The sequence below is a fragment of the Zalophus californianus genome, chromosome X, assembly GCF_009762305.2.
Source record: "Zalophus californianus isolate mZalCal1 chromosome X, mZalCal1.pri.v2, whole genome shotgun sequence".
In the NCBI taxonomy this organism is placed as follows: Eukaryota; Metazoa; Chordata; class Mammalia; order Carnivora; family Otariidae; genus Zalophus; species Zalophus californianus.
The window spans coordinates 2356676-2384333 of record NC_045612.1 but is presented as its reverse complement, the minus strand read 5'-3'; the positions used below and the strand labels follow the sequence as shown (position 1 = coordinate 2384333).

At 43.5% G+C, this 27658-nt stretch overlaps 1 protein-coding gene across 2 annotated transcripts; it reads left to right on the top strand.

The window, feature by feature from the left end:
* The first annotated feature begins 6061 nt into the window (after window positions 1-6061).
* Window positions 6062-26508, top strand: LOC118356581 (PWWP domain-containing DNA repair factor 3B-like). Of its 2 annotated transcripts, XM_035725803.1 has the most exons (3): window positions 14729-14839; window positions 21929-22112; window positions 22854-26508. In XM_035725803.1, the coding sequence occupies exon 3, from the start codon at window positions 23073-23075 to the stop codon at window positions 25080-25082; it is 2010 nt and encodes a 669-aa protein (XP_035581696.1). In that variant the 5' UTR covers window positions 14729-14839; window positions 21929-22112; window positions 22854-23072; the 3' UTR covers window positions 25083-26508. The 2 variants fall into 2 exon arrangements, with proteins under 2 accessions (XP_035581697.1, XP_035581696.1); XM_035725804.1 differs by lacking the exon at window positions 14729-14839 and adding an exon at window positions 6062-7071 and having other exon boundaries at window positions 21929-26508.
* The last annotated feature ends 1150 nt before the right edge of the window (window positions 26509-27658 follow it).

Genomic DNA, 27658 nt, shown 5'->3' with positions numbered 1-27658 from the left:
AGGAGAATGAAAAAAGCCAGAGTAAGACTATAAGCTTGTGAACTGAGATTACCTTCAGTTGTATTTCCACATTAGCGAATCATCCTCAGTGACACGGACCTCTTCTTCACACAGCTATATACTCGTGTGGGAGTGGATGGAATCCTGTACATTCCCCTTCTGTTTTTGGTCAGAGTGCTGTTGTCGTTGTTGTTTTGAATGTCCTAAGAACACTTAACATGAGACCTACCTACCCTCCTCTGTTCTTTTGCATGGGGATATAAAGTTTTCCCAGCTTCATTCGTTGAAGACACTATCTTTTCCCCATTTTGTATCCTTGGCCCCCTCATCAAAAATCAGTTGACTGGGGGTGCCTGGGTGGCTCAGCTGTTAAGGGTCTGCCTTCAGCTCACGTCATGATCCCAGGGTCCTGGGATCGAGCCCCGCATCAGGCTCCCTGCTTGGCGGGAAGCCCGCTTCTCCCTCTCCCACTCCCCCCTGCTTGTGTTCCTGTTCTCGCTATCGCTAACTCTCTCTCTGTCAAACAAATAAATAAAATCTTTAAAAAAAAAAAGATCAGTCGACTGTACATGTGGAAGTTTATTTCCAGGCTCACTGTTCTGTTCCATTGGTCTATACATCTGTCTTTATGCTAGAACCATACTGTTTTTATTACTGTAGCTTTGTAATATATTTTTGAAATCAGGAAGTGTGATGGCTCCAGCTTGTTGTTGTTGTTCTTTCTTGGAATCGCTTTGGCTATTCACAGTCTTTTGTGGATCCATATGAATTGTAGGATTGCTTTGTAGAAGCATTTCTGTAGAAAAAAATAACATTGGGGTTTTGATGGGGATAACATTGAATCTGTAGATCGCTTTGTGTGGTATGGGCCTTTTAGCAATATTAAGTCTTCCAACCCATGAGCATGGGATAATTTTTCCATTTCTGTATGTCGTCTTTAATTTCCTCAGTGCTTTGTAGTTTTCAGCATACAAGTCTTTCACCTCCTTGGTGAACTTTTTTCCCTAAGTATTTTACTCTTGTTGACGCTATTGTAAATGGGATTGTTTTCTTAATTTCACTTTTGGGTGACTCACTGTTAGTGTGTAGAAATACAACTGACACTTGCATGTTGATTTTATAACTTGCAACTTGGCTGAATTCATTTATTAGTTTGAACAGGGATTTTTGCGTGTGTGGAGTCTTTGGGGTTTTCTACATATAAGATCACACTATCTGCAAACAGAGACAATTTTGCTTCTTCCTTTCCAGGTTGGATGTCTTCTATTTCCTTTTATTGCCAAATTGTTCCTGCTAGGACTTCTGGTACTATGTTGAGTAGGAGTAGTGAGGTTGGGCAAACTTGTCTTATTCCTGATCTTAGAGGAAAAGCTTTCAGTTTTTCATACCATCATACATGGTATGTTAGCTGTGGGCTTGTCATGTGTGTCTACAGTACCTAGTTTGTTGAGAGTTTTTATCATGAAAGAGTGTTGAATTTTGTCAAATACTTTTTTCTGCAGCTTTTGAGATGATCATGTGGTTTGTTCTTTAAATAATCTTGTTCAAATACATGGTAAAATGTCACTCTTCTCAACTAACTGGAATGTTTAAGAACTAGTAATATAATTTTAAAATAAGTATTCTTTAAAGAATCTTAGAATTACACATATACAAAATAGTTATATTAGAATTATTTCCAAGTAGAGAGCGTGTTGCTCTAATGCTCTGTGAAGACCATTTTATTGATCGGTATGGAGGTTTCATAAAGTAACAGAAATTGTTTCTTCTAAATGTTATTGCCCACTTAGGGTTGGAAATTTAGTGTTTTCCTTGACTCCTGCATTTCCTTACCCTTCCCCTCCAGTTACTATTGGGCTGTGTGATACTTACCTCTGCAGTGGTACTTTCAATTCTTTCTTTGAATTCCCACTGCTGCAGCCCTAGTTGAGGACCTCATCGTCCCTTGCTCCTACTATTAAACTCTCATCTGATCTCTCCGTCCTTCAGAGGTCTGCGGTACTATCTTCCTACCAGATTGTTCTTCCCTCCTGAAAGCCTGTCGGTAGTTTCCCCTTCTAAAGTCTTAGATATTCAAAGATTCACCATAACATGATGCCCTTTTTAGTTTTATTTGCTACATTCTGTCTTTATTCCCACCCTTCTTGATACATGCTTTATCTAAACTATCACGTCTACGCTTTGCTTATGTCCTTCCCCTGGAAGTGGTTTTCACTTCTTTTTCTTCACCTATGGAAATCTTTTTCTTTTGCCAACCATGTCGGCGTCAATCTCCTTTTTCTGCTATGTAGCCTCAACAAGTTGTGCTTCTATAACTATCATAAAATTTTTGTATCATTTCTGTTTATGCTTGCTCTTGGCACTGGAATATGGAAGAGATTGCGTATTCATTTTTAAATTCCTCCACAGTACTCAACACGGTACTTTCTACATGGTATGCACTATTTCACCCCTTGTTGAATGAGTAGCAAAATTTAAAACGTAGGTTGTGTTTTTCATGACTTGAAGAGGTCGCATCACAGATCATTTTATTCCCTCTAAGGAAATCATGTTACGTTGACTATTACTGATAATAAATGTGTTATTACCTGGTGTTAGAAAGCTTATTACTGGATTTCAAAATTATAGCATTCGTTGATATGGACTCCCAGTCCTTTTCTATTTTGGGGTCCATTTTGACCTTGACCTTAACTGCTTGACGTTTGAGCAAAGTGTACTATATTTGTGTCTCCTAAAATAAGAATATTTGGGGGCACCTGGGTGGCTCAGTCAGTTAAGCGTCCAGCTCTTGATCTCAGCTCAGGTCTTCATCTCAGGGTTGTGAGTTCAAGCCCCATGTTGGGAGAGGAGCCCACTTAAAAAAATAATAATAATATTTCACTCAGATCTGATATTTAAAATTTTTCTTAGTGAATGTTTCTGTCTACGTGTATGATTTAGAATTTTTTTTTATTTCAGATAGATAATGTCAATTACTGGACTATTAAAAAATGTAGTACTTTTGGAAATTTAATTTTGCTCATCTAAAAACGTTAACAATTAATTCTCACGCCTTGTCTTATCTGGTGCACTTTTTACATGCAAAACCATATGAAATTTTCTACTGGAAACATTTGATTTCACAAGCGTGAAGTTGTTTGAGAATTAGTTTGGGATAAATCAGTTAGATGTATTCTCTTTCTAAGTTACTGAAATTCCTGTCATGAATCATTCAGAACAACAACAACAAAAATACTCCCGTTTGGAGGAGAGGACTGTCTTTCTCCTGTTTTTCTGTATGTTTAATACTTTAATTATGGCCACTAGAGCCCACTCTTCTATTTGTTTTATGGTTTTCCCTGTTTTTAAAGTAAGCCCAAACATACTCTTTTTTTTCGAACTTCTAACTTATTTATCTTATGTAGGAAGAAGGGAGTCCTCCGCCATGAGTGAATATTTGACATCAAGGGACAGTTTATTCCTTGACTACCGTATTTTTTTGTGAAGGATATTCCCCTTCAGCCAAAACATTAAGTCTTAAGTACTACTTCAAACTTTTTTTCCTCAGGTTTTTGTTTTAAATTCCAGTTAGTTAACATACAGTGTAATATTAGTTTCAGGTGTAGAGTTTAGTGATTCAACGCTTCCATACAACCCCCGGTGCTCATCACCGACAAGTGCCCTCCTTAATGACCATCACCTATTCAACCCATTTCCCCCCCGCCCACCTCCCCTCTGGTAACCATCGGTTTGTTCTCTATAGGTAAGAATCTGTTTCTTGGTTTTCCTCTCTTTCCCACCCCCTCCACGTTCATTTGCTTCTTAAATTCCACATATGAGTGAAATCATATGGTATTTGTCTTTCTCTGACTGACTTATTTCGCTTAGCACAGTACTCTCTAGCTCCATCCATGTTGTTGCAAATGGAAAGATTTCATTATTTTTTATGGCTGAGTAATAGTCCAGTGTGTGTGTGTGTGTGTGTGTGTGTGTGTGTGTGTGTGTTTATAAAACGCAACATCCGATAAACAAATAATCCAATTAAAAATGGGCAGAGGACATGAATAGACATTTTTCCAAAGAAGACATACAGATGGGCAACAGACACATGAAAAGATGCTTGATATCACTCATCATCAGGGAAATACAAATCAAAACTACAATGAGGTATCACCTCACACCAGTAAGAATGACAAAAATTAACAACCCACGAAACAACAGATGTTGGCGAGGATATGGAGAAAGGGGGGCCCTCCTACACTGTTGGTGGGAATGCAAACTGGTGCAGCCACTCTGGAGAACAGTATGGAGGTTCCTCAGAAAGTCTTCCACACTCTAAAACAAAAAGCCTAGGGCGCCTGGGTGGCTCAGATGGTTAAGCGTCTGCCTTCAGCTCAGGTCATGATCCCAGGGTCCTGGGATCGAGTCCCGCATCGGGCTCCCTGCTCCTTGGGAGCCTCCTTCTCCCTCTGCTTCTCTCTCTCTCTCCTCCTCTGTCTCTCATGAATAAATAACTAAAATCTTGAAAAAAAAAAAGCCTAGTCCAGTTACAAACCACCATTTATCTTCTTACGTTCAAAACATGCAAAATTAAATTTCCAAAAGTACTACACTTTTTAATAGTCCAGTGATTGCCATTATCTATCTGAAATAAAAAAAAATTCTAAATCACACATGTAGACAGAAACATTCACTAAGAAAAATTTTAAATAATTAAAATGTAATATGTATATGTATATGTATATGTATGTGGGAAATCACAAAAGGACACGGGAGTGTGGAACAGGTGGGTGCTCAAGCGTCCACCTTCCCGACGTGGGACACTTTGACAGTTCCTACTCAGTCTCCTCCCGGGGCCCTTCCCACCCACTGCTTCCGCTCGCAGAGGAATAGCCATCCTGCTGCGTGTCCTGTGTAAACCAACCCCCTCCGTTTTCTAGGGTTTGTTATTTGGTTGGTTGGCCGGTCGGCTGGTCGGTTTTTGTTTTGTTTTAGAGACCCGTGTATGGATCCTCGACTGTCCGGGCCTCCTGGTGTGTTGCCTGGGTAAGTACAATAAACTGGATCGCCTTCTGCCTCGCGTTCCGCCGCTTCCTTTTTCACCCAACATTGTGTCCTGACAGTGCCTATACTACTGCGCAGAGCCGTACTGCTTTCATTTTCCCTGTTGGAGCACACGGCGTCGTGGAACCACTCCTCAACTCATTCCATTCATCCCTTTTCTTGTCCGTGGACACGTGGATGCTTTCCACTGTAGAGCCCTTCCTTAAAAGCAGTGATGCTAGGACTATTCCAGGGTCTGGCACACGTGCAACTGTGTTTTGCTGCGTTCAGAGGAGTCCAGGAGTTTAGAGGAGTCCCACCAGCAGTGCACAGTGGTTCCTACTTCTCCACTTGGCTTTTTTCCTCCCATGAAAAAAATAATTGTACCATCCTCATTTATTGAATGGTGCATGCTTTCCCCGCTATCAGCCGTGCCATTCTGTCATCTGTCAACTTTCTCTATGTCCCCGATTCTGCTTCTCTATCCTGTTCCCCGAGTCATTTCGCTTATCCTGTGCCAAAACCACAGCTTGTGGTAGAACGAAGGTTCTGAGTCAGATCTGTCTAACTCTGAATCCTCGGATATTAGCTTACACCGTGACGCCTAAGATCCTTCGGTGATCCCTCAGAGCCTCCACAAGAGGGTCCACCCTACATATGAGGACCCTTAGCATCTTGCCTGGTTGGACTCCCCTTTTATCCTCTCCATCCGGAGCTTCTTGCAGTTTCCTCAAGCACGCCGTTGCTGTTTCCTGCCACTGGGCCTTTGAACAAGCTCAGCCAACTTCTCTGTCGAGTCTTGGTTGACACTCCTTCGTTTGCCTGCCACTGTGACTTGTGTCGCCCGCTCTCCTCTCACGGCGCTGTAATCCAATCACCTGTGTGGCCGGTGAGACTGTACTATGTTGCCTCACTCTGACCATGCGGGAAACCTGTATAATTCTACCAGCCAGATTTGGAGCTTACAATTCCTATTGGTCACTGTTTGCCCATAAACAAAAACAACATTTCTGTGAGCTTTACTGCCCTTTGAAAGTATACATACCCCCGACTCAATTATCTTAATAACCCTCTGGAAGATGAATTAGTGTAAGGCCAGTTTATAATTTAAGAGGACGGGGACCAAGGAGCAGAAACGTTTACCCAAGTTTGCAGAGCGGCCCAGGAGAGCTAGGACCAGACCTTTGGTATTTTGACCCATTGCTCTCCCCTGGCCCTCGCCTGTCACTGTTTAGTGTCCCTTTGCCGCTCTGGGAATAAACCACATCTTCAGCTGTAAATCATGATCTCTAGCAGTGTTTGTCTCTTCCAGTAATACAGAAAATGGTTCGAAGAGTGTCCCTGTAGACGTGGAAGTCCTTTTACAAAGTTGTTGTTTCCGATGTAAAGTTCAAAACAAGTTGATCGAGGAAGGTGCTATCTTTGACATTTCGGAGTGCACCTAAACGTTATGAAATGACAAACCCACCGAAGAGTTCGTGCAGATCAGACCAGGTGACAAGGAAGAGGGGTTATCCTCGGTAGAGCAAAGATCAGTAGCTCAACAACTACTTTCGGGTTCCAAATTTTCAGGGACATTCTGATTCTTTATGGCTGGCACGAGGACGGGAATCTGGAATTTGTAAGAAGCTCCCACAAGGGATTGGGGTAATTAATAAAGGCAGTGTAAGGTAAGTGCTGTGGTGGGTCCTGTACCTACCTAAGCATTCCATCCTTCACCCTTTCATCCTGACTAACAGAACCTTGACCCCGCTGCATACAGAGGTGAGCACATGGCCCGGTCCAGCTCCTGCGGTGGCCATGATGCTTGTCCCAGATGACACTGGTGGCACTCCTAGGAGAGCTTCGTGAACTGGAAAGACGCAGCTGGTTTCCCCCTTTGAGCTTTCCCCTTTGTCTTGCCAGCAGTACAGATCCAACGCCTGGGTCCTTGGAGACAAAAGCCACAGTTCAGGGATAGAGGGACAAGAAGAAAGAAGATCCTGGCTCCTTGAGCTGTGGTACCAGCCCTGAATTATGTATCCCTACCGTGTGTTACCTGGAATAAAGGTATTTGTCTGAGCCACTATTCAAAATGCAGTAAAATGCAATGCACAATGATAGAGCAGTACGTACCTGAAATTTATTTTTACCCAACTTGTATCAGGTGTGGTAGACTATCACCGTAACATCCAAACCCACACGTGTATAATGATTCAAAACCACCTCGTTCATCTCTCCTGTAACACTTCCGGGAAAGCGGATATGTCCTCCTGGTGGGCATTATCCATGCGCTTCTACAGGGACCCAGGCTGTCAGAAAGTCTGCCACGTCCAGCATGTGGCTTCCACGCTTGCCCCGGAGGTGGCCTGCTCTGCAGTTTGCTAGAAGGGGAAAAGAGCAGAGAGGCGCACCAGGTGTGAGGTTTTTACGAGTTAGGGCTGGCAGTGGCGCCCATCGTTTCCGCTGACATCCCGTTGCCTGGATCTCGGTCACACAGTAGTCCTGTCTAACAGCAAGGAAAGCCGGGAAATGATGCCTAGGTTGGGGGCCCAGGAAGAAGAGGCGCGCAAGGATTTAGGTGGTGAGCTGGGAGTCCCTGCAACCGGTGCCTTTCTAAAATTAATGTAAAACCTGACCACACTGGGTTTTCTTAAAGGGAAACTCACAAAAATGCTCAAAGCATGAACTGAAAGTCCAGCATGAAATTAAACGAGGCTGTCCCACTTATGGGCTGTGAGACACCGAACTAATTTCTTGACTTCCCTAAGCCTCGCTGACTTTCTCACTACCTTAAAGGCACAACGGTAGTATTTGTCTCATAACATTTTGGATGAAATTAAGCAACATAAAGCACAAAAACCCTTATGGGCACTCAATAACAGAAAGCGAGCACTCAAATATTAATAACAGTATAATGATATTAATGTTCATAACTAATTCTATATCATTGTGATTATGTTATAATAATTATTATATTGCCGTTATTATGGCCACTTTTTTAGTCACTGGTAGGCAATTTCCTGAATATCAAACACCGAATGCAAACCAGTGCCTGCTGTATAATTCAAAGCATAAAAAAAAACGAATATTTTCATCATCAGGGTTAAATATGACATTTCATTAACCGATGTGGGCTGGGGATGGGAAATATATATTTCAAGTATACGAATTATTTACGGTACGTCGTCAAATGTCACAAGGGCATTCTTATTCTTTAAGGCGGTATTTCTCCAAAAGAAGTCAGAGAAGACGACAGATGTTTGAATAAAAGCAAAAAAAAAAAAAAAAAAAAAACAAACCAAAAAAACTGTGTGCAGCCTGGTTGACCCCTCTCTTCTTTTTTTCCTTCCATTCTCTTTGTTCTCCTTTGGTCTCCATAACTGCATACTCTCCTGTTATCCACTTTCATTCTGGAAATGTCTTACTTTTTTTTTTTAGAAATTCAACTCACATCTTTTATTAAAGGTTCTCGTCTGACAAATATTAGTAAAGCTGTCCATTAAACTGTACATAACTTTTTAAGTACAAAAATAGGCAGGTGATTTTATAATCTAAAAAAAGATTTTACATTTTCTTTTTAAATTTTATTTTATTATGTTAGGCTAGTCACCATACAGTACGTCGTTAGTTTTTGATGTGGTGATCCACGATCCATCGTTTGCGTATAACACCCAGGGCTCCGTGCAGCGCGTGCCCTCCTTCATGCCCATCACCGGGCTAACCCATCCCCCCACCACCCTCTCCCCTCTAAAACCCTCAGTTTGTTTCTCAGAGTCCAGAGTCTCTCCTGGTTCGTCTCCCCCTCCGATTCCACCCCCTTCATTTCTCCCTTCCTTCTCCCGATGTCCTCCGTGCTCTTCCTCATGTTCCACAAATAAGTGAAACCATGTGATAATGGTCTTTCTCTGCTTGACTTGTCTCGCTGAGCATCATCTTCTCCAGTCCCATCCACGTGGATGTAAAAGTTGGGTGTTCATCCTTTCTGAGGGCTGAGTCATATTCCACTTGTAGGTATGGACCGCATCTTCTTGATCCACTCATCTGCTGAAGGGCATCTCGGCTCTTTCCACAGTTTGGCTACTGCGGACGTTGCTGCTATGAACGTTGGGGTGCGTGTGGCCCTTCTTTTCGCTACATCTGTGTCTTTGGGGTAAACACCCAGGAGTGCAGTTGCTGGGTCATAGGGTAGCTCTATTTTTAATTTTTTGAGGAACCTCCACACTGTTTTCCAAAGTGGCCGTACCAACCCGGAATCTGCATTTTAAATAAATGCTCCAGGTTGATCTCAACCCCACCAAAGTTGGAACCACTCTATTCCTCAAGGAGGACCTGACTGTCATTAACAATGGCAGCTCAACATCTCCATCTGGTGGCTTCAAAACACCACTGTGTTTTGCAAATGCAGTCCATGGTTGTTAGAACTAACTGTTAAAAAATCTGAAAAACAGGAAGGAAATTGGAACAAAGGACATGAGTGGAGTATCTGCTCCACGAATAACCAAGACTGAGTCGTAACATCTTTTTTTTTTTTAATTTTATTTTATTATGGTATGTTAGTCACCACACAACACATCATTAGTTTTTGATGTGGTGATCCACGGTTCATTGTTTTCGTATAACACCCAGTGCCCCATGCAGTACGTGCCCTCCTTAATACCCGTCTTTTGACTTTTCTAACACCAAACTTGAACTTGTCTGTATTAATTTTTTTTTAAGATTTTATTTATTTGAGAGAGAGAATGAGAGATAGAAAGCACGAGAGGGAAGAGGGTCCGAGGGAGAAGCAGACTCCCCGCTGAGCAGGGAGCCCGACGTGGGACTCGATCCCGGGACTCCAGGATCATGACCTGAGCCGAAGGCAGTCGCTTAACCAACTGAGCCACCCAGGCGCCCCTGTATTAAATTGTTAAGGGGAAATCAAATTGATGCATCTCAATTGTCATCCGACTACACGAAAACACAGGAATTGGATGAATCCCCCATCTCTAGATCATTACACCACGTTTTGATTTCTTACACCGGTGCCAGGAGGATTTCATGAATTTTCAAATCATCCTTCCAGAGGTTAGCTAATAGGGAACATCCCACTTTCCAAAAATAATTTAATACAGAGCGCTCTTAGTTAAGTTCTACTGTTAAGTCTTTCTTCTAATTATAAAAGCAATAAATATTCACGGTAGAATAATTTTTACAAAATATACAATCTACGGAGGAAGTGAAATTCATACTTCATTCCACTACCGAGACCTACCCTACAGTTGGAAATTGGGGGATCCTATCTGCTTACGTCCCTCTCCCTTCCTCTCTCTCCCTCTTCCCCGCATATTAGCTTCTTTCAACATTGCACTCTTTTGTACCTGCCTTAATTTGCTACCAGCTCTGGGGTTTCTTTTTTTTTTTTTTTTTTCCTGTTTTTAATCACACATTTTACTTCTTTCATCTAAGATTTGGAAGCAAAGCTTCAATATCTCATTCAGTGCAATCCCACTTTCCTACTGACTACTTCGAGTTCACAGGCTAATGCTAAGCGGATGATTTATGTTTTACTTCTAATTCCCTTCCTTATACTGCTCAGCATTTCATTGGCTCTTGTAAGCACACCAGTGTGTTGGATGAGGGATGGCTGACGATGACCGTCCAGTGCCGGGGGAGGGGGGCGGGGAGGGGTAAAAGGCTAGCCTCTTCAACAAGTGCCTCTGGGACAATGGTATATCCACATACCAATCAATGAAGTTGGACACTATAGTCACACCATACACAGAAAGCCTAAATATAAGAGCTAAAATTATACAACTCTTAGAATAAAACACAGTAGTAAACCTTTGTGACCTTGGACTTCTTAAATATTAGACCAAAAGCAACAAAAGAAAAAAAAAAATAGGTAAGTTGGCCTTCATCAAAATGAAAGTCTTTTTGCATTAAAAGACACCCTTGACAGAGAGAGAGAAAAGATATCCTACAAGACGGGAGAAAACACTGGCAAATCATATGTCTAGGGAGAGTCTAGTAACCAGGTTATGTAAAGAACCCTCACAACTCCAACCAAATGGCAAAGCAAACAATAAAAATGGGAAAGGGATCTGAATACGTATTTCTCCAAGGAAGATGTACAAACGGCCATCAGTCACATGATAATATGCTCAACATCATTAGTCATTGGGAATTGCAAATCAAAACCTAACAATAGCTGCTAACACCCATTAGGATGTCTAACATCAGGGGGAAAATAGCAAATTGCTGTTGAGCGCGTGGGGGAAGTTGGAAGCCTTATACACGGCTGGTGGGAACTTAAAGTGGTACAGCCACTGGTAAAAACAGTTTGGTGAGGGGCGCCTGGGTGGCTCAGGCGGTTAAGCATCTGCCTTTGGCTCAGGTCATGATCTCGGGGTCCTGGGATCGAGCCCCGTGGTGGGCTCCCTGCTCGGTGGGGAGCCTGCTCTTCCCTCTCTCTCTCTCTCTCTCTCTCTCTCCCTGCCATCTCCCCCTGCTTGTGCTCGTGCTCTCTCTCTCTCTTTCAAATAAATAAAATCTTTAAAAAAATAAAAAGAAGTAAAAACAGTTTGGTGGTTCCTCAAAAGCTTAAACATATAATTAGCATATGATGGCGCAGAGAGATCCCCACCCCACCCCCCAATTTAAAACAGGCATTCAAAAAACACATGAACATGTGTGGTCACAGTAGCACTGTTCAAAACAGGCAAAAGTGGAAGCAACCCAAATTTCTATCAACAGATGAATGGGATAAACCTAAGGTGGAATATCCATACAACAGACTATTATGCAGACATAAAAGGGAACCTTGCAATGTAGATGGACCTTAAAATCATTATTCTATGTGTAAAAAGCCACACACAAAAGGTTACATATTGTGTGATTCCATTCCCATGAAATATTCAGAATAAGCCAAGCCATAAAGACAGAAAGTAGAGTTGTGGTTGCCAAGGGCTGGGGGCAGGTGGGAGTGAGGAGTGACTGGGTATAAGATGGGTAGGAGATTTCCTTTAGAACTTACGAAACTGTTTTGTTAAGAAGATAGAGGTGACGGTTTCACAACATGGCAGATTTACTCAATGCCACTGGATGGTATGCTTTATTTTTATTCTTGCAATTTTATTTTATTATATCAGTCACCACACACTACATCATTAGTCTTTGATGTGGTGATCCACGATCCATCGTTTTCGTATAACACCCAGTGCCCCGTGCAGAACGTGCCCTCCTGAATACCCATCACCGGGCTAACCCCTCCCCCCTCCCCCCTCCCCCCTCCCCTCTAGAACCCTCAGTCTGTTTCTCAGAGTCCACAGTCTCTCCTGGTTCGTCTCCCCCTCCGATTCCCGCCCCCCCCCTTCATTTTTCCCTTCCTTCTCCTGATGTCCTCCGTGCTCTTCCTCACGTTCCACAAATAAGTGAAACCATGTGATAATGGTTTTTCTCTGCTTGACTTATTTCACTGAGCATCCTCTCCTCTGGTCCCATCCATGCGGATGTAAAAGTCGGGTGTTCATCCTTTCTGAGGGCTGAGTCATATTCCACTTGTAGGTATGGACCGCATCTTCTTGACCCACTCATCTGCTGAGGGGCATCTCGGCTCTTTCCACAGTTTGGCTACTGCGGACATTGCTGCTATGAACGCTGGGGTGCGTGTGGCCCTTCTTTTCGCTACATCTCTGTCTTTGGGGTGGGAATGCAAGTTGGTACAGCCACTTTGGAAAACAGGGTGGAGGTGCCTGAAAACATTAAAAATAGAGCTACCCTATGACCCAGCAATAAAAAAATATCTTAATTAAAGATAATGCTTCTTAGACCACTGTAACAAAATGTTGAAGTATTTTGAAAAAAACTACAAAACAAAACAAAACCTAGGCCGTTCCATTTTAATGTATTCATTTAAAAATGATATTAAGCCCATTATGGCTTACATGTAAATACGCTTCATGGGGAAAAAAAATACTACATTTTTGAAAACCAAGTATTAAAAGTATGGTATTGTTTTCTATCTTTGCAAATCTATTTAATACCTACCTGAGTAGGAAAGACCTGGGTTTTCTTACCTGCCTCTTCACTTCACCTCTTACAATCTGTTGTCTCAATGGAAAGGCAACCAAGCAATCCAGATTCACTGATACTGAGTAGGGAGAAGAAGACCTCATTGGTCCTCCAGAGGATTCTCAGGGACCACCCCCCAGCTCTCCCAGAACGAACCACTGGGCACTGCCGAAGTCTACTGTTCCTTCCTGAGGTTCAATCAACCCTTTGAGAGCAGAGACACTATTAGCTGATTTGACCAAAAAAAAAAAAAAAAAAAAAAAAAAAAAGGAGACTAAGGAACAGAGATGCTAAGGGCGCAGTGTGAAAGTCACACAGCTGAGGAGAGGCAGAGCTGAGACTCAAACCCGCATCGGTCTTTCAGAAAGCATCTCTGATTTGAAAAGATCGACCATGGATGCACCCCACTATTTTCCCTCCCCAAAACCTACATAGGCTACGTGGGGGGTCTTGGTATCTCTCTCCCTCTCCTCTACGCTAAGAACCTGGTGAAAGCCTTCATTCAGTTGGCACAGTTCTATGAAAGTCCAGCTTGCCCTTCTCTCTTGGCTTGCGTATAGAATGGGAGGGCTTTGTCTTGCTCCAGAATCTGGGGTCCAGGGCTGTGCCGGGTTTGTCCGGAACCATCACCTCATGAGGGCTGATCTGGGGCATCACGTGCCAAATCAGCCTTCAGTGACATCATGTCAGTGGCTTGAAGTCGGCCAAAATGGGAGTCTTTACCTCATGGAAATAGGAAAACCCTGGAAATTGGAACTGCACTCTCCCCTCCCAAAGGCCCGTTTCCAGCACATCACTGCCCAGGACTGGCCACAGAAGAGCTGCCGGGAGCCCATTAACAGGAGGAAGAGCTGCATCACAGGGCAGCTCTGTCCCCTAACGTAAAGGACTATGAGAGAGGAAGTGTGTGCTGTGTGCCCTGATGATAGGAGCCCTATCTCCGAGCATAGTATTCATTGTCAGTGTGGTTGCAGCAGTCCATGCTGAGCACAGATCCCAAATGTGAGAGGTTCATCTCTATCTCCCTATTGTCCTAGATCAAGGACATTTTGGGGCGTTGTCTCTCTTCTCAGGAACCACTGGTGTCCTGAAAACCCTGTCAATACATATTTGTCCCCGTGTAGACTCAGGGTCATTTGGTCCTACTGCAACCTGAGTTTCTAGTTTGCCTTCCCCTGACATCCAGGTCCTCTAGCCCCACACTTTTTCTCCTCTTGGGTCATTTTAAATGGACTGAGAGTCCTTGGGTCCCACCTACACAAACACACCTGGCCTCATGTGTCCTGGCAGGTTCAAAGGAGGTCCTTCACAGGACCCGGATCCTCAGTGGGGTGTGTGTGTGTGTGTGTGTGTGTGTGTGTGTGTGTGTGTGTGTACGCGCACGCACACGTGTGACGGGAAAACAGAAGCTGTTATCTATTTCTACTTCATTTCCTCCATAATCCATTTTGCGAAAACTCCCCTGCCCTCCATGCCTTTTCTGAGAACACTGGGTATTGTCTCTAATATTTCATTCATTCATTCACTCACTCATTCATTCACTGGATTGGTCAGGGTGTAACTGACAGAGTGAGATCAATGCTCTGCATCTGAGGATGTATTAGTACTTCCTGGTTTCCATAGAAAGCTAACAACAGGGAGAATGTTTTGATGACATTCTGGTTTCCATGACAACTGGGGTAAGCCATTCTTTCCTGGAGGCAGAAACATTTAACAAGGATATTTACAGACTGGAGAGATGGAGTAACTGTAGAAACATCGAGACTAGCCGGTGTCTGCTATCAATGTGAGTCGTGTGTGTGTTGTGCGTGTGTGTGTTGTGCGTGTGCGTGTGCGCGCGTTTGTGTGTTCCCGGTGTGCGGTCTTTAGTTTAAAGAGCTCTGATCCCTCCTTGTTTTATAAGAGAGGACGGCAGCTCCTCTTGTGGGGGGCTAAGGTGATTGAATAACCTGTCATACCCCAGCCCCGTTTTGCTGTCCTGACGTGACACCACTGCACGAGGACATTGTTACCTGAGTTCTTGAAAGCAGAGATCCCCAAATATTTCTCACCGTGTACCTCTGCTTAACGACTGTCCCATGAACCCTTAAAGATGTAAGTTTACTCATTTACACCTACGTATAGGGAAGTTACTGTGCGGACGACAGGCGAGGGAAAATTTGAAGTCCGCAAATGAGGCAAGTGGGTAGGATTGGAAGATCTGATGTTACTTTGTGTAACCTAAGGGATAATATTGTGCTCACCCCGAGTAGCTGACACACACACGAACTAAGAAACATCTCTAAAAGACAAAGTCTGAGCCCAAGCTCTGAGGTCTCCTCCTCAGAGGTCATGGCTTCCCAGAACCACCATATCGTCCCTTGGTTTCTCCAGAACTACAAGTGCCTACACCTCCTGTCATGGCACTCTTGTCTCATTGTGCCTTTTTGTCTTTATTTTTTCTTTTCCTTTTTCTTTTTCTTTTTTGGTCTCCAAATAATTCTGTCAAGCTCTAATTAAAATAATAAGAGAATATGGCTTATTAGTCATGTTTGTTTTTCCCTCTTTGCTTTTAAGGCAGTTCTTTTCCCTTTGGTTTCTAGAAGTTTTACCATGATGAGCCTAGACCCGTTTGTATGTGTGTTTTCGTGTGTGCGGGGGGGGGGGGGGGGGCGGGGGGAGTGGGGGGGGAGGAAATGTATGACGCTTGCAGTTTGGCACGTCAGTATACCACCTGATATTTTTCTTTACTTTGGAACATTGTTGGCTATTGTTCCTTCATACATTCAGCAGCCCTTCTCTCTTCCTGGACTGCAATACGATATCTCTTATGTGTTTAAATATATACAATTTAATAATGACTATTTCCTTTGATCAATATAAAATATACCTCAAGGACATTTCTAGTCTATTCTCGTTGCTTTCTATGCAATGGTAGGCTACCGTTTTTGCTCGGCTTCTCTTTTGTTCACTTACGTCCAGTATTTCATTTCATATCTCCTTAGAATCTTCGTAAAGTAAGGTTTTTGGTGCCTATGAACACGTCAATGTGTCCTCCCTGTAACATTTTAAAACATTTGAAAAATGATGATGTCTACCCTCACTCGTCACACACTTCCATCCTTTTTCTTCTTCTCTTTTCAGTGGAACGATGCCATGGGACATTTCTGTTGACCATTCTAGACTTTTCTCTTGCATTGACATGTTTTTTTGTATCCCAAGATGAAGTATATACCGTTGCTCTCCATGTGAATGTGTGCTTCATGTAAAGCGTATTATTTGTACTTAATTGGTCTCTAGTTAGATGTTTTGTGTCTGAATTTTTTTTTTTCCCCCCTGAGTCAGTACATGAAGGTCTGCATCAGTCTTTGTGTTGGAGACATAACATGCCCTTGTTGGCTTAGATCATAGGTTTGTGAGTCTTTCCCCATGGGTAGCAAGCATCTGGCATACATCCAGCGTTGTTGTGACAACCTACAATGCAGCGACTTATCTTGTGAACGAGGGCAGCTTTTTTCCCCCTGCACACGACACAGGGAAATCAATACGTTCTGAAATACACACCTTGTCCGCTCGCCTGGCTATTAGTAGCTATGGAGGTCTCGCCTGCAGGAAAGAGGGGGCTGTCCTTGACTTTTTCAACCCTAATGCCGTGCATGATTTCAATAGTGTTATAGACGGTAGCGGAGGTCTCCTTGTGGCAGGTAATAGGGACTGCAGGGGTAACAGAGCATCTTTGGAAGAAAGGTGGCCTACTTGATGGGAGAAACCACCTGAGTTTGCGAAAGGCATGGGAGAGAAGTCACTCTAGTCTTAAAATAAGGCCCCGAGGGAAACCCTGACCTTTGCATAGTTCTTTGCTCAAGCACTCATGTTCCTCCTTCTCTGAGTAGCTAGATAGCTCTTGGTGGTGTGTGCCTGCAGGAGTAGCTGCTGTGGTTCCTTCTTTGTTAAGGAAAAATGAGGAGGCAGAGCTTGGCAATTTGAAGGTGTATGTGTATTTAGTGTCGTAGCTGATCATTTGTAGCTGAGAGGCAAGTCTAATTTTTTCACTTCTTTGAGAAGACCGAGGACAGTTGATGACTTTTCAGTTTGTAATATTTGCCATTTAAATGTTTGTACAAAACTGGCCCGCATTTCCAAGTAGGCATGACCTTTCTGAGTTTATGAAACTAGTGAACAACATAAGGGAAAGCTTTCAAGATATCAGTTCCCATTCAGTTATTCTACAAATGGAACTCAAACCCAACGAAAACTTAAGAACGTTTACATGTGAAAGTTCGTGCTGAATTCATCTGGCACTGGAAAGGTGCAAACATAGGCGAGAATGTATTTTCTTTTACAACTGAAATTACATAAAATGTGCCTTTATAATAAAAAGGGGGAACTGCCAACTTGTCCATTTATGGAAATACGTGTTTTGGGGACAGTTTAAAGTCACAAGACCTACAGCTTAAAAGAAACTCCAAGGGGGACGGGGCGCCTGGGTGCCTCAGTCGGTTAGGCGTGTCTGCCTTCGGCTCAGGTCATGATCCCAGGGTCCTGGGATCGCGCCCTGTGTTGGGCTCCCTGATCAGTGGGGAGTCTGCTTTTTCCTCTGCTCCTCCACCTGCTCGTGCACGCTCTCTCTCTCTCAAATAAATAAATAAAATCTTTAAAAGAAAAAAAAAAAAAGAAGCTCCGAGGGGTGCCTGGGTGGCTCAGCCGGTGGAGCTTCCCACTCTGGATTTCAGCTCAGGTCGTGATCTCAGAGTCATGAGACTGAGCCCTGCCTTGGGCTCCACCCTAGGCGTGGAGCCTGCTCTTAAGATTTTCTCTCTCCCTCTCCCTATGCCCCTCCCTCCCTGCTCCCTCTCAAAAAAACAAAACAAAACAAAACAAAAAAACTCCAATAAATAAGCAGTAATTGCAGGGAAGGGATGAAGGGGTGTTGGGGTAAAGATGAGAGAACTCCTGCCTCTGGGGAGTGGGGCGTGGGGGGGGGTGGTTACGGGAGTCATATCAGGGAAAGTGCCCTTATTTTGAGACAATACCTTCAGAGTATTGTCTTCTTCTTTCTTTGGAAGTGATTACAGCCCTCACTGGGGAAAAGAGTTAAGGAATAAAGCTTCCAAAATAATTCTTCCAAAACTCATGGCCGTTGATTGGAGAAATAAAGACTCGTTGCCATCAAGTTCTTTCATTCATTTTGTTTTAATTTTCAAATTTTTATTAATTCATTTAAAATAAAATCATTATATGTGAACACAATAACATTTTTATGCAAATAACTATATTCTAATGGGATTGGTAGTGACGTTAAAAAGAGAAAATAACTATATTCAAAAAATTTTTAAATGGTATAAGAGGAGTGGCATTGCTTTACATTTTTGCAAGTCTTGTTAATGTCTGGCTTCATAGAAGATAGCTGTATTCCATCTGCTTCCTTATTCAGTCTGTTAAATTGTGTTGGTTTGTTTGAAGTATATGGAGAATATGTTGCCTCACACACACACATGTGGGGCTGAAAAAAATAGGACTATTTTAGAAGCACTACAAAAGGACCATTCCATGCAAGATGGACCAGCGGATTTTACTGTAAAAGTTCTTTCATGCCTTAACCAAAGAGCAAATGGAATAGAACGAAAGTTATACCAGGACTTAAAAGTTGAAGCTGATCCATCTGAGGGTTCTATTTCATGATGGTCTGGAATTGACTGTGAAGTTATAAATTGCAGAGTTGCTATTTATACCATTCCCCTTCTGGGTTTTTGTTTTAATATTTATTTATTTGAGAGAGAGAGAGAGAGAGAGAGCACAAGTGGGGGAGGGGGGCAAGGGGCAGAAGGAGAAGGAGAAGCAGACTCGCCGCTGAGCAGGGGGCCCAATGCAGGACTTGATCCCAGGCTCCTGGGATCACGACCCGAGCCGAAGGCAGATGCCCAACTGACTGAGCCACCCAGGCGCCCACCAAGCTAGGATTTTAATTATTACCTGAGACTGGGCATCCTCATGACGAAATTGAGCCTTGAGATTTTATTACAAAATTAAAATTGCTATTATGTGACCAAGACCAGAACAACTTGGGGTCAGATGGAATTTTCACCTAAGAATAAGGTGAGAATCTCCCTATCCCATTCATTCAGCAAATACTTGTTGAGCGCCGACGAGGTTTCTTGCACTGCTTTAGGTATTGGACACATCACAGTGAATATGATAAATAAAAAGTCCTGGTCTCACGTGGTTACATTCTAGTGTTGAGATTTTAAAGAAAGCTTGAGAGACAAAAATTGACATTGCACTTTGGATACATTGGGAAAAGTTTTTGTTTACTATATGCTTTCACACTACTATCAGCCCACACTGTCCTGGTGTTGAAGCTAACCCTTCTGGGGTTTTTTGTTTTTTTTTTTTTTAAAGATTTTTATTCATTTATTTGTGAGAGGGAGAGAGCGAGAGAGAGAGTGAGCGTGTGTGTGTGTGTGTGTGTGTGTGTGCGCACGCGCGCACACACACAAGCAGGGGGAGGGCAGAGGGAGAGGGAGAAGCAGGCTCCCTGCTGAGCTAGGAGCCCAGATGCAGGACTCAATCCCAGGATCCTGGGATCATGACCTGAGCCGAAGGCAGACACTTAACTGACCGAGCCACCCAGGCGTCCCTGGGATTTATTCTATTTGTTTTATTTGATTTTATTATTTTATTTTATGGGCAGTCTTGTTTGATACTGTAAACTAAAATTCTAGATACATTTTCATATCCAAGCCCTCTGAGGATTGGGGGTTACTTTAAAAGTGACTTTAGTATCATTCAAGGTTCTATTTTTAAGGCATTTTAATACATTGTTCCCGGTGTGCAAAAGAGGATCAACATTTACACATCATTAGCTCTATCCCTCTGTCCTCTGTCTGTCTATACATCCACCTGTATGCATCTTTGGAGGGAAAGAAGAGAGCTGTGCTCTTGTTAGTACGAAAGATAAAGAGGAAATCATCTGCAACATTATGTACCAACCCTTAATGGAAGCCATTTGGACAACGGGCCAAAGCGTACGGTGAGGCGGCCATTTGGGATTTAACATTTTCATTTAACGCCCTTCCCTTCTGATTGCCTCTCTCAAGGATGCATTGCCTTGGTAATCGGAAAAGTAACTGCCATTGATATTTTGGTTGTCCGCTGAAAGTTCCTCCATTAAAGTGTTTCATAGTTGAACAGGTGTACACAAATGTGAATAGGAGAGAATATCCAAATAGGTGGGGTATGGCTTTAAAACCTTTTTAATATCTTCAAGAAAATACGTATAAACAGAATAAAAAATGCTGGAGTCTATGGACCCATATATTTGCAGTCAACGTTCCTCCTAGGTGGTCAGGTTACTGATGCGTCACATTTTTCCTACTTTATAATTTCAAACAGCATTTTAGATTTTCCATGTGTATTTTCAAAATAAGGAACCGAAAGGAGCCGCAAATAACATTCTGCCCTGCAAGCAGAAACATTTGCATGCGTGTGTAGAGCAGAAAGCATGGATTATATGCACCAATATCAGGCATCTTGGGTCGCTGACGTCATCACCCTGGGTGTGTGTATATTCCTGTGAGTGTGTGTGTTTGTGTGTCTTGGGGAGGGGTAGCCATCTGGTTGGAGTTGAGGTGACTCAGGCACTCCCTGTTCTGTATGAGGGGCTGGCAGGTCCTGCTGCAGGGAGACTGCGGTTGGCTGAATCACCTGTTTTTCCTTCTCCCTTTTGTTCTGTGTCCTCACATCACACCTGTGTTCTGAGAGCCAGCACACTGAGTTCTCTAAAGCGGAGGACACAATACCTGCATGATCATACACTCTGGCAAGGAAAAGTTTGCGCAGGCTATGCCCAAAGTAGGTAGAGTTAGTCATCATACAGTTCATATTATACCTATGAGTACGTGTGAACAAAGTTGTGCATACATGCATTTGTTAGGGAAATAACAGTTTGTATTATGAAACATATCATTTGAAACTGATAATGGATGAGCTAAGATCTGTAAGTGAATTATATTATACATATTTGAACAGTGTATGTAGAAAAGTAGAACCCATTAACAGGGTATTTCTTGGGGGGTGGGGAGAGGGATTGAGAGAACAATTGCATTTTCTGCGTCACACACATCTAAATGTTTGAAATGTATTTAAGTAAAGTTTTTAAATGTCAGAGAAACCACATTGTAAAGAGATTCACAAAAACGATGTGAAAAATCAGCATTCACATGAAACAGTGATCAAATATGCTCTTGAGTGAAGAAATGTAGTCCTAGGTAATATGTGCAGGCATGTGTATATGGATGCATAGGAAATGTGTGACGAGCCCATATACCATCACATTGACAGTAAGCATCTATAATGTATTGCCTCCTACCTCTCTCTCTCTCTCCATATATATATATATATGTGTTTATATATATATATGTATGTATGTATTCTACCTATACGTTCTATAATGTATAACGTACATTCTATAATGTATTGCCTCCTATATATATATATATATATATATTCTACCCATTTTATCTTCTCCACAAACCCATTTAATGTTACTTGAGAAACACCAAAACACACTTATATTATAGACCCCATTTTTGTTACACACACACACAAGCTGCTACTATGAAATCTCTGCATCCAAGACAGACAAAAAAGACTATTATGAAAGCAGTAGTTCCCACGGTTCTGAAATAGGAGGACTAGCCTTAACTAAGTAGCTTAACGTGGAAATAACTTTGAAAAGCAAAAGAAGGAAGCAAATAGACATGTCTACATTATAAACGAGATTTAACGAACATTTCTGTTCCAGAATGGGCTACATTCCAGAGTTGGGGAAGGGCAAATGATGAATCCATCCCCATTTCTTTGGCTTAATTTCCCATCTGCTTTTCTGATTTTCTAGATTAACATTAGGGGTACGTAGTAGGTCCTGAGTATCTACATTTGCTGTCATTTGATCCCTGGAAGGAGCGTGCACTTCAGAAGCACAGAGCAGAGTAAAGGGCCTGCCGGACAAGCAGTTGGAGTGTGTGAATCAACAGATGCAGCTCACAGAACCTCGCCTCCCCTGACCTCCGTGGTGTTCTGTAAGACGTTCCCATTTTACTAACCATTTCATTTGCAATCGTTTCATGTTGACATTTGGGGTGTGGTTTATTCCGCTCCTCACTCTACAGCCACTTCTTTCCACAAATATGTGCTGGGGGCAGGGGAAACAGCCTTTTAAGCCACCATAGAGAAATGAAAAAGGGCAGGTCACAGCCAATGGCCCATGCCTGCGGCAATCCTTATGAAGGATGGTTCCAGTAACCACCATGATGACCTTCGTGAGCCTCTGGATTCTAAGCTCATGCCCTTGGAACACAACACTGTGCTGACGTTCAGTGTCTGTAGGCTGGAGATCACCTCTGGCTTCCTGGGGTGCACAGGGTGGCACTGGCACCCCCAGAAAATGAAAGCTGAAGCATTCCCCCAGGATGAGCCCCAGAGAGCCCAAAAGGCACAGGATGTCCAATAACACAAATGAGATCTGGAAAATGACACCCGCCTCCCCACACAGGTGCTCTTTAGTACTGCAGTAGTAACAAGCAGGGCAAGAAGTTGGGTTTGGAGAGTAATAAAATTCCTCTGGTATCTTCTGCCTTCCCCCCTCCCCGCCCCCCCCCCCCGCCCCCGGATACTTCCCATGTATTTACCCCCTGTCTGATACACACTCTTTATAGTTCTTTGTTTTATCTCTTATCAATTCTCATTGACCAATGTTCTTCTACCTTCACAAAAGGAATTTTTTTCTAATACTTTTCCTCTTTTCCTTTCCCACATTCCAGTATGCTCCAGTATAGTCCATTCAAAACACAAGTTCCAGCGACCCTGGGAGATTGGGGTGAAGAAGGACTGGCCACGCAAGCTGTAAGCCCTTTGCGGTCCTAGGCCAAAAAGGTGTGGTGCACAACATTGTTTTAGGGAAGACCCGCCATGCCTGCCGGCATGATGGCCAGACCTCTCGACCTCCGTTAATTACCTCTTGAGAGGAAACTCAAATCATAATGGATGCTGAGTATGTCCTATGCAATTGGAAAGGCCATTTTTGGCCAGCAAAGGTTTTGTCCAGATCTAGGATCTCACCGAAAAATAAGAGGAAAGGGGCACTTTCTCTGAAAGTTGAAATACTCTCCGTAGATGAGAAAATTAAAGTGAAAAGCACAGACATAAAGATCCTAAATGAGTCTCAAATTGAATACATTACCTCCTTGCTAATAGCCAAGTCGAAGGCCAGTGTCCCGCCAGGACAGGAAGTGCCCTACAGAAACGCTCTTACCGTGGCACTGGAGATTCTGAATGAGAGAGCAAATCTGGGTCCAGCAAGAGCATCAGATGATCCAGAGACCGTTAAGCCGTCCCCAAGGGGACCACAAAAGCGATCTCGTAGAAAGTACCGGAAGCCCAAAGGGAGCTTACTGAGGAGTCTTAGGAAAAGCAAAAAACTCAAATCGCTGCTGGTATGTTCACAGAGTGAGGACGCCCCAGACGGTGGCCGACCACAGGCACACAGAACCGTCACTCCCATTCCAAGGAAAATGCAAGTGGAGTCCTCACAAAGCTCCAGCATGTACCCAAACTTCCCGTCACTTTCAGAAGGCGCTTACGAGAAAGAGGGCAAGGGAAAGAGGGACACCTCAAGAGTTAGGTCCTTGCGTTGCCCAGTCAAGGAGGAGGGCACAGGTGCTAAAGATGGAGGCGCCCTTCCATCTCTGCCACCGGGGTTCAACCGCACGGTACCCAAGGCGCTGAAAGAAGAGGCACAGGACACCTACCCAAAGACCCTGGCCGTCTCCTCCGAATGCTCTGCCTTCTCCGGGAATGTCGAGGACCACGGAGAGGGTCCCCGGAAGCCAGGCTTGGAAGGTGTGGCAGCATCCTCCAGTGCCCCTAACCTGAAGCTGCGTTATTCACTCCGTCTGGCAAACAGAAAAAGGAAGCTGCAGGTACCAGAGTCTGAGAAAGGGCTGCGAGAACTTCAGCCTTCCGTCAACTCAAAGGCTATTAACCCCACCACTGCTATTAGAAAGGACGTCAGCAAGGAAATGGGACAACCGACAAGCATGGCTTTTCCACAGGAGCCTTGTCCCATTGAAGGAGGAATGATGGTCTGGTTCAAATTTCAGAATCACCCATTTTGGCCAGCGGTGGTAAAGAGTGTCAGCCAAACAGAGCAGACTGCAAGGGTGCTTTTGATTGAGGCAAACATGGACGGTGAAATGAGTGGCATTCGAGTTCCTCTTCGAAGATTAAAGCATCTGGACTGTAAAGAGAAAGAAAAACTGATGAAGAGAGCCGGGAAAGTGTACGAGCAAAGTGTGAACTGGTGTTTCTCCCTGATTTCCCACTACAGAGAAGGGCTGAGTCACGGGTCTTTTGGAGGCTCTTTCCTGGACTATTACGCTGCCGACATCAGTTACCCAATCAGGAAAGCCATCCAAGACGCGGATGTGGAGATTGATTTCCCAAAGGTGAATTATGCCGACCTGGAAGATTCTGAAGAGGAGGCCTCCCTGGGCGGGAAGAGGCCCTGCAAGAAAATTCTCCCTGACCGGATGAGGGCTGCTCGGGACCGAGCCAACCAGAAGCTCGTGGACTTCATCGTGAAAAGAAAGGGAGCTGATCACCATCTTCTGGACATTGTCAAAGGCAGGAAAGAGTCCAGGTGGCTGGCATCATTTCTGAATTCAAGCAGGTACGTGATCTGCATTGAAACGTACCTGGAGGAGGAAGACCAGTTGGATGTCGTGGTAAGACATTTGCAAGAAATCTACAAACAGATAGACAAGAACACGCTGGCTCTGACAAGGGACGACAAAGTGAGTTTTGTTCTGGAAGTTCTTCTGCCAGAAGCAATCATTTGTTCAATTGCTGCACTCGATGGATTAGGTTACAAGGAGGCAGAACAAAAGTACCTACAGGGGCCACCCGTGCGTTACCGGGAAAAAGAGCTATTTGATAAAAATATCCTAAAGGAAATGAGAAAGAGATCAGCAACAAGGGCCAAAGCCAAATAACTCCTCCTGTGCCCGCACTTTAGCAGGGAGACCCCTCACCGCCCTGTCTGTATGAAATGTGTGATCCTTCCCTTCCCTATGGCATGTAAATATGTTCTGTAAATTTGAGACCCCGGGAACACGCTGGATTCATTTTGGAGCGATCTCTAGCACTTACGGGTAGCACGGCCATCGTCGCTGCTGGTTCCCAAATGCTTCACAAACTAATTTTGTTAAAATACTGCAAACAGTGGTACTTCCCTCTACTTGCTTGGATGCGTAGCTGTCCAGGTGTTTTCATAATGTTGCTTTTGACAGTACTTCATATTTTAATATAGGATGCGCGTTCTTTTCTTACATGAAAGACCCCTGGTGTCAGACCTTAAGCCACAATCGTTTCTTGAAATCTAAGATAGATGTTTACACAGAAACTTCACACGGATTTCTCATTCTTTTTGCGACCCGTCAGTATAAATGATTGGATTCCTTCTTGAGATAATTCCTGAATTCGATCTGCCATGCTTATTTGTTTGGAAAAATAGCCCTGAGGGGTGAAGCCAACAGCAGAGATGTTTTCTATACACTGTCACTACCTTCAAATGGCTCTTGGAAAAGCAGTCTGGAATCCAAAGTTAATGGGTCGTCTGCATGCAGCCCACAAGTGGATGAGCGAAATCTCAACGTGCAGTAAACATTTTGTCAGCCTGTGCAAGACTGTTAACTCTTCGCTTCCCTAAGATTCCACTTAGGGAAGTAGCTCTTGTTCGGTGGCTAAGTGGTTTCCTAAAACAGACAGGCTCCCGGCTGTCTTCCTAACTGACTGGATGCTTTACACATGGTGGTTTATCCCCATGTGGAAGACAACGAGAGTAATCATACACACAGTTTAGCTCTTTTAGACCTACGAATTCAAGCTCACTGCTAGGAGCCCATCTAAGGGACACAAATCGTAGGGAAGCCTGTGCTGTGTTCCGGACCTGTGTCCCCTAAAACACAGTCATTTGTCCCCTACCAAGCAAGCTTTCTCTTTTGACTTATTCATTGACTAGCCCTGACAGGCTCCAACAGTTATAAATGCAGGCTAGTGGGTCATTCCAGGCTGCTTGAGCAATAGATGGACGAGGACCTGGGAACTCAGAAATGGGCAACAGAAAATCCTCCATCTGGCTAAATATGGCTGTTGTCAGAATACAGTGAAACGTATCTAACTAAAAGTAATAAATTCTGAAGCCCATGAATCGTTCTCCTAACTTGAAACAACATTTTTTTGAGGGGGAAAAAAAAAATGTCAGGAAAGCTAGTTTACTTTTAAAACTTGTTGTGAAAATAAACACTAAAGGTGTAACATGAACCCAAGTGCATTTTTATTCTTAGAGGGAGTCAACTGTCACTCACAGGCCCATGTTCTGTGTTCATGTGGCCATGAGATGTGTGTGTGTAAAATCTGTAAGAGTTAGCTGTTTTGATTCACAATAAAACCACTGCATCTTTCACCTTGAATTTCTGTTTCATCACACTTTAGATTGTACAACCACAGAGTTGGTGCCTCTAAATATGTATATGTATGTACATACACATACATACGTGTGTGCGTGTGTGTGTGTGTGTGTGTGTGCGCGCATACTATTTTGGGATTTCGGTGATTTAGTCATCATCTTTTAAAGTTTATCATGAATTTCCTTCTCATCCTAAACAAATACTCACTTCCATGCTTGTTTTCATCATTTTAGAAGAGGGCCTTCCAAACTGTGTAAGCTTCAGACCCATCAGAACCTTCTTTGGGCTCTGCCTGAGAGACACCAATGACTCCTGAGGCATTCTGCCTGGGCTAATCCACATGACCTCTTCATGGTCCTGAAAAGTACTTGGAAACACCCCGTCTCCATGCTCTATGTGGACCTTGTACACTGGAACAACACGCTTTAGGTCTTCCATAAACATCGTGTCTCTCCGAATCAAATACATCACTCAACGTCAGCCTTCTCATATAGCCATATCTGGCTCTACATTCTACTATTTTCTTCACTATCTCATCCATCCATCCATCCATCCACCCTTCCCTCCATCCCTCCATCCCTCCATAGCATTGTGAGTCAGTAGAGCAAGTAAGATGTGGTTTAAGACCCTGATCTGAGGATAAATTTCAGGTGCCATAGAAAGAAGATGACAATCTTGGGACCCAGGTGACAATCTAATTTCTAAGATGACTGTGATGCTCTACCTCACATTCTTAGTGAGAAATATTTATCGGCATCATGGATTGATTGCCTATATGTGAAACCAGAACCCTGGATTTTCCCATACTTGTGAGTTTGTGAGTATCTCTTGGTTTCGGGTGAAGGGAGAGGACCTGGCCCCTCCTGGGGTGTCATTTCTGCCCGAGGCATTCACTGAAGAGGACAACATGCCTAGAACATGCATCTCTTCTCCACTTGAACCAGGATCACATTTGGGGTGTGCAGCCGGATTTGGGGGGCTGGCTGTGTAGACTCTGAGATACCTCCCCGCCTGAGCAGTTGTTAAGGTGGCTCTAAGATGGCCCTAAACCGGTTCTCTGTCATGGGTGTGTGTGTGTGTGTGTGTCTGATGGGATAGCC

Coding starts and splice junctions, on each gene's coding strand:
- LOC118356581 (XM_035725804.1), top strand. CDS start 23,073: ATGGATGCTGAGTATGTCCTATGCAATTGGAAAGGCCATTTTTGGCCA.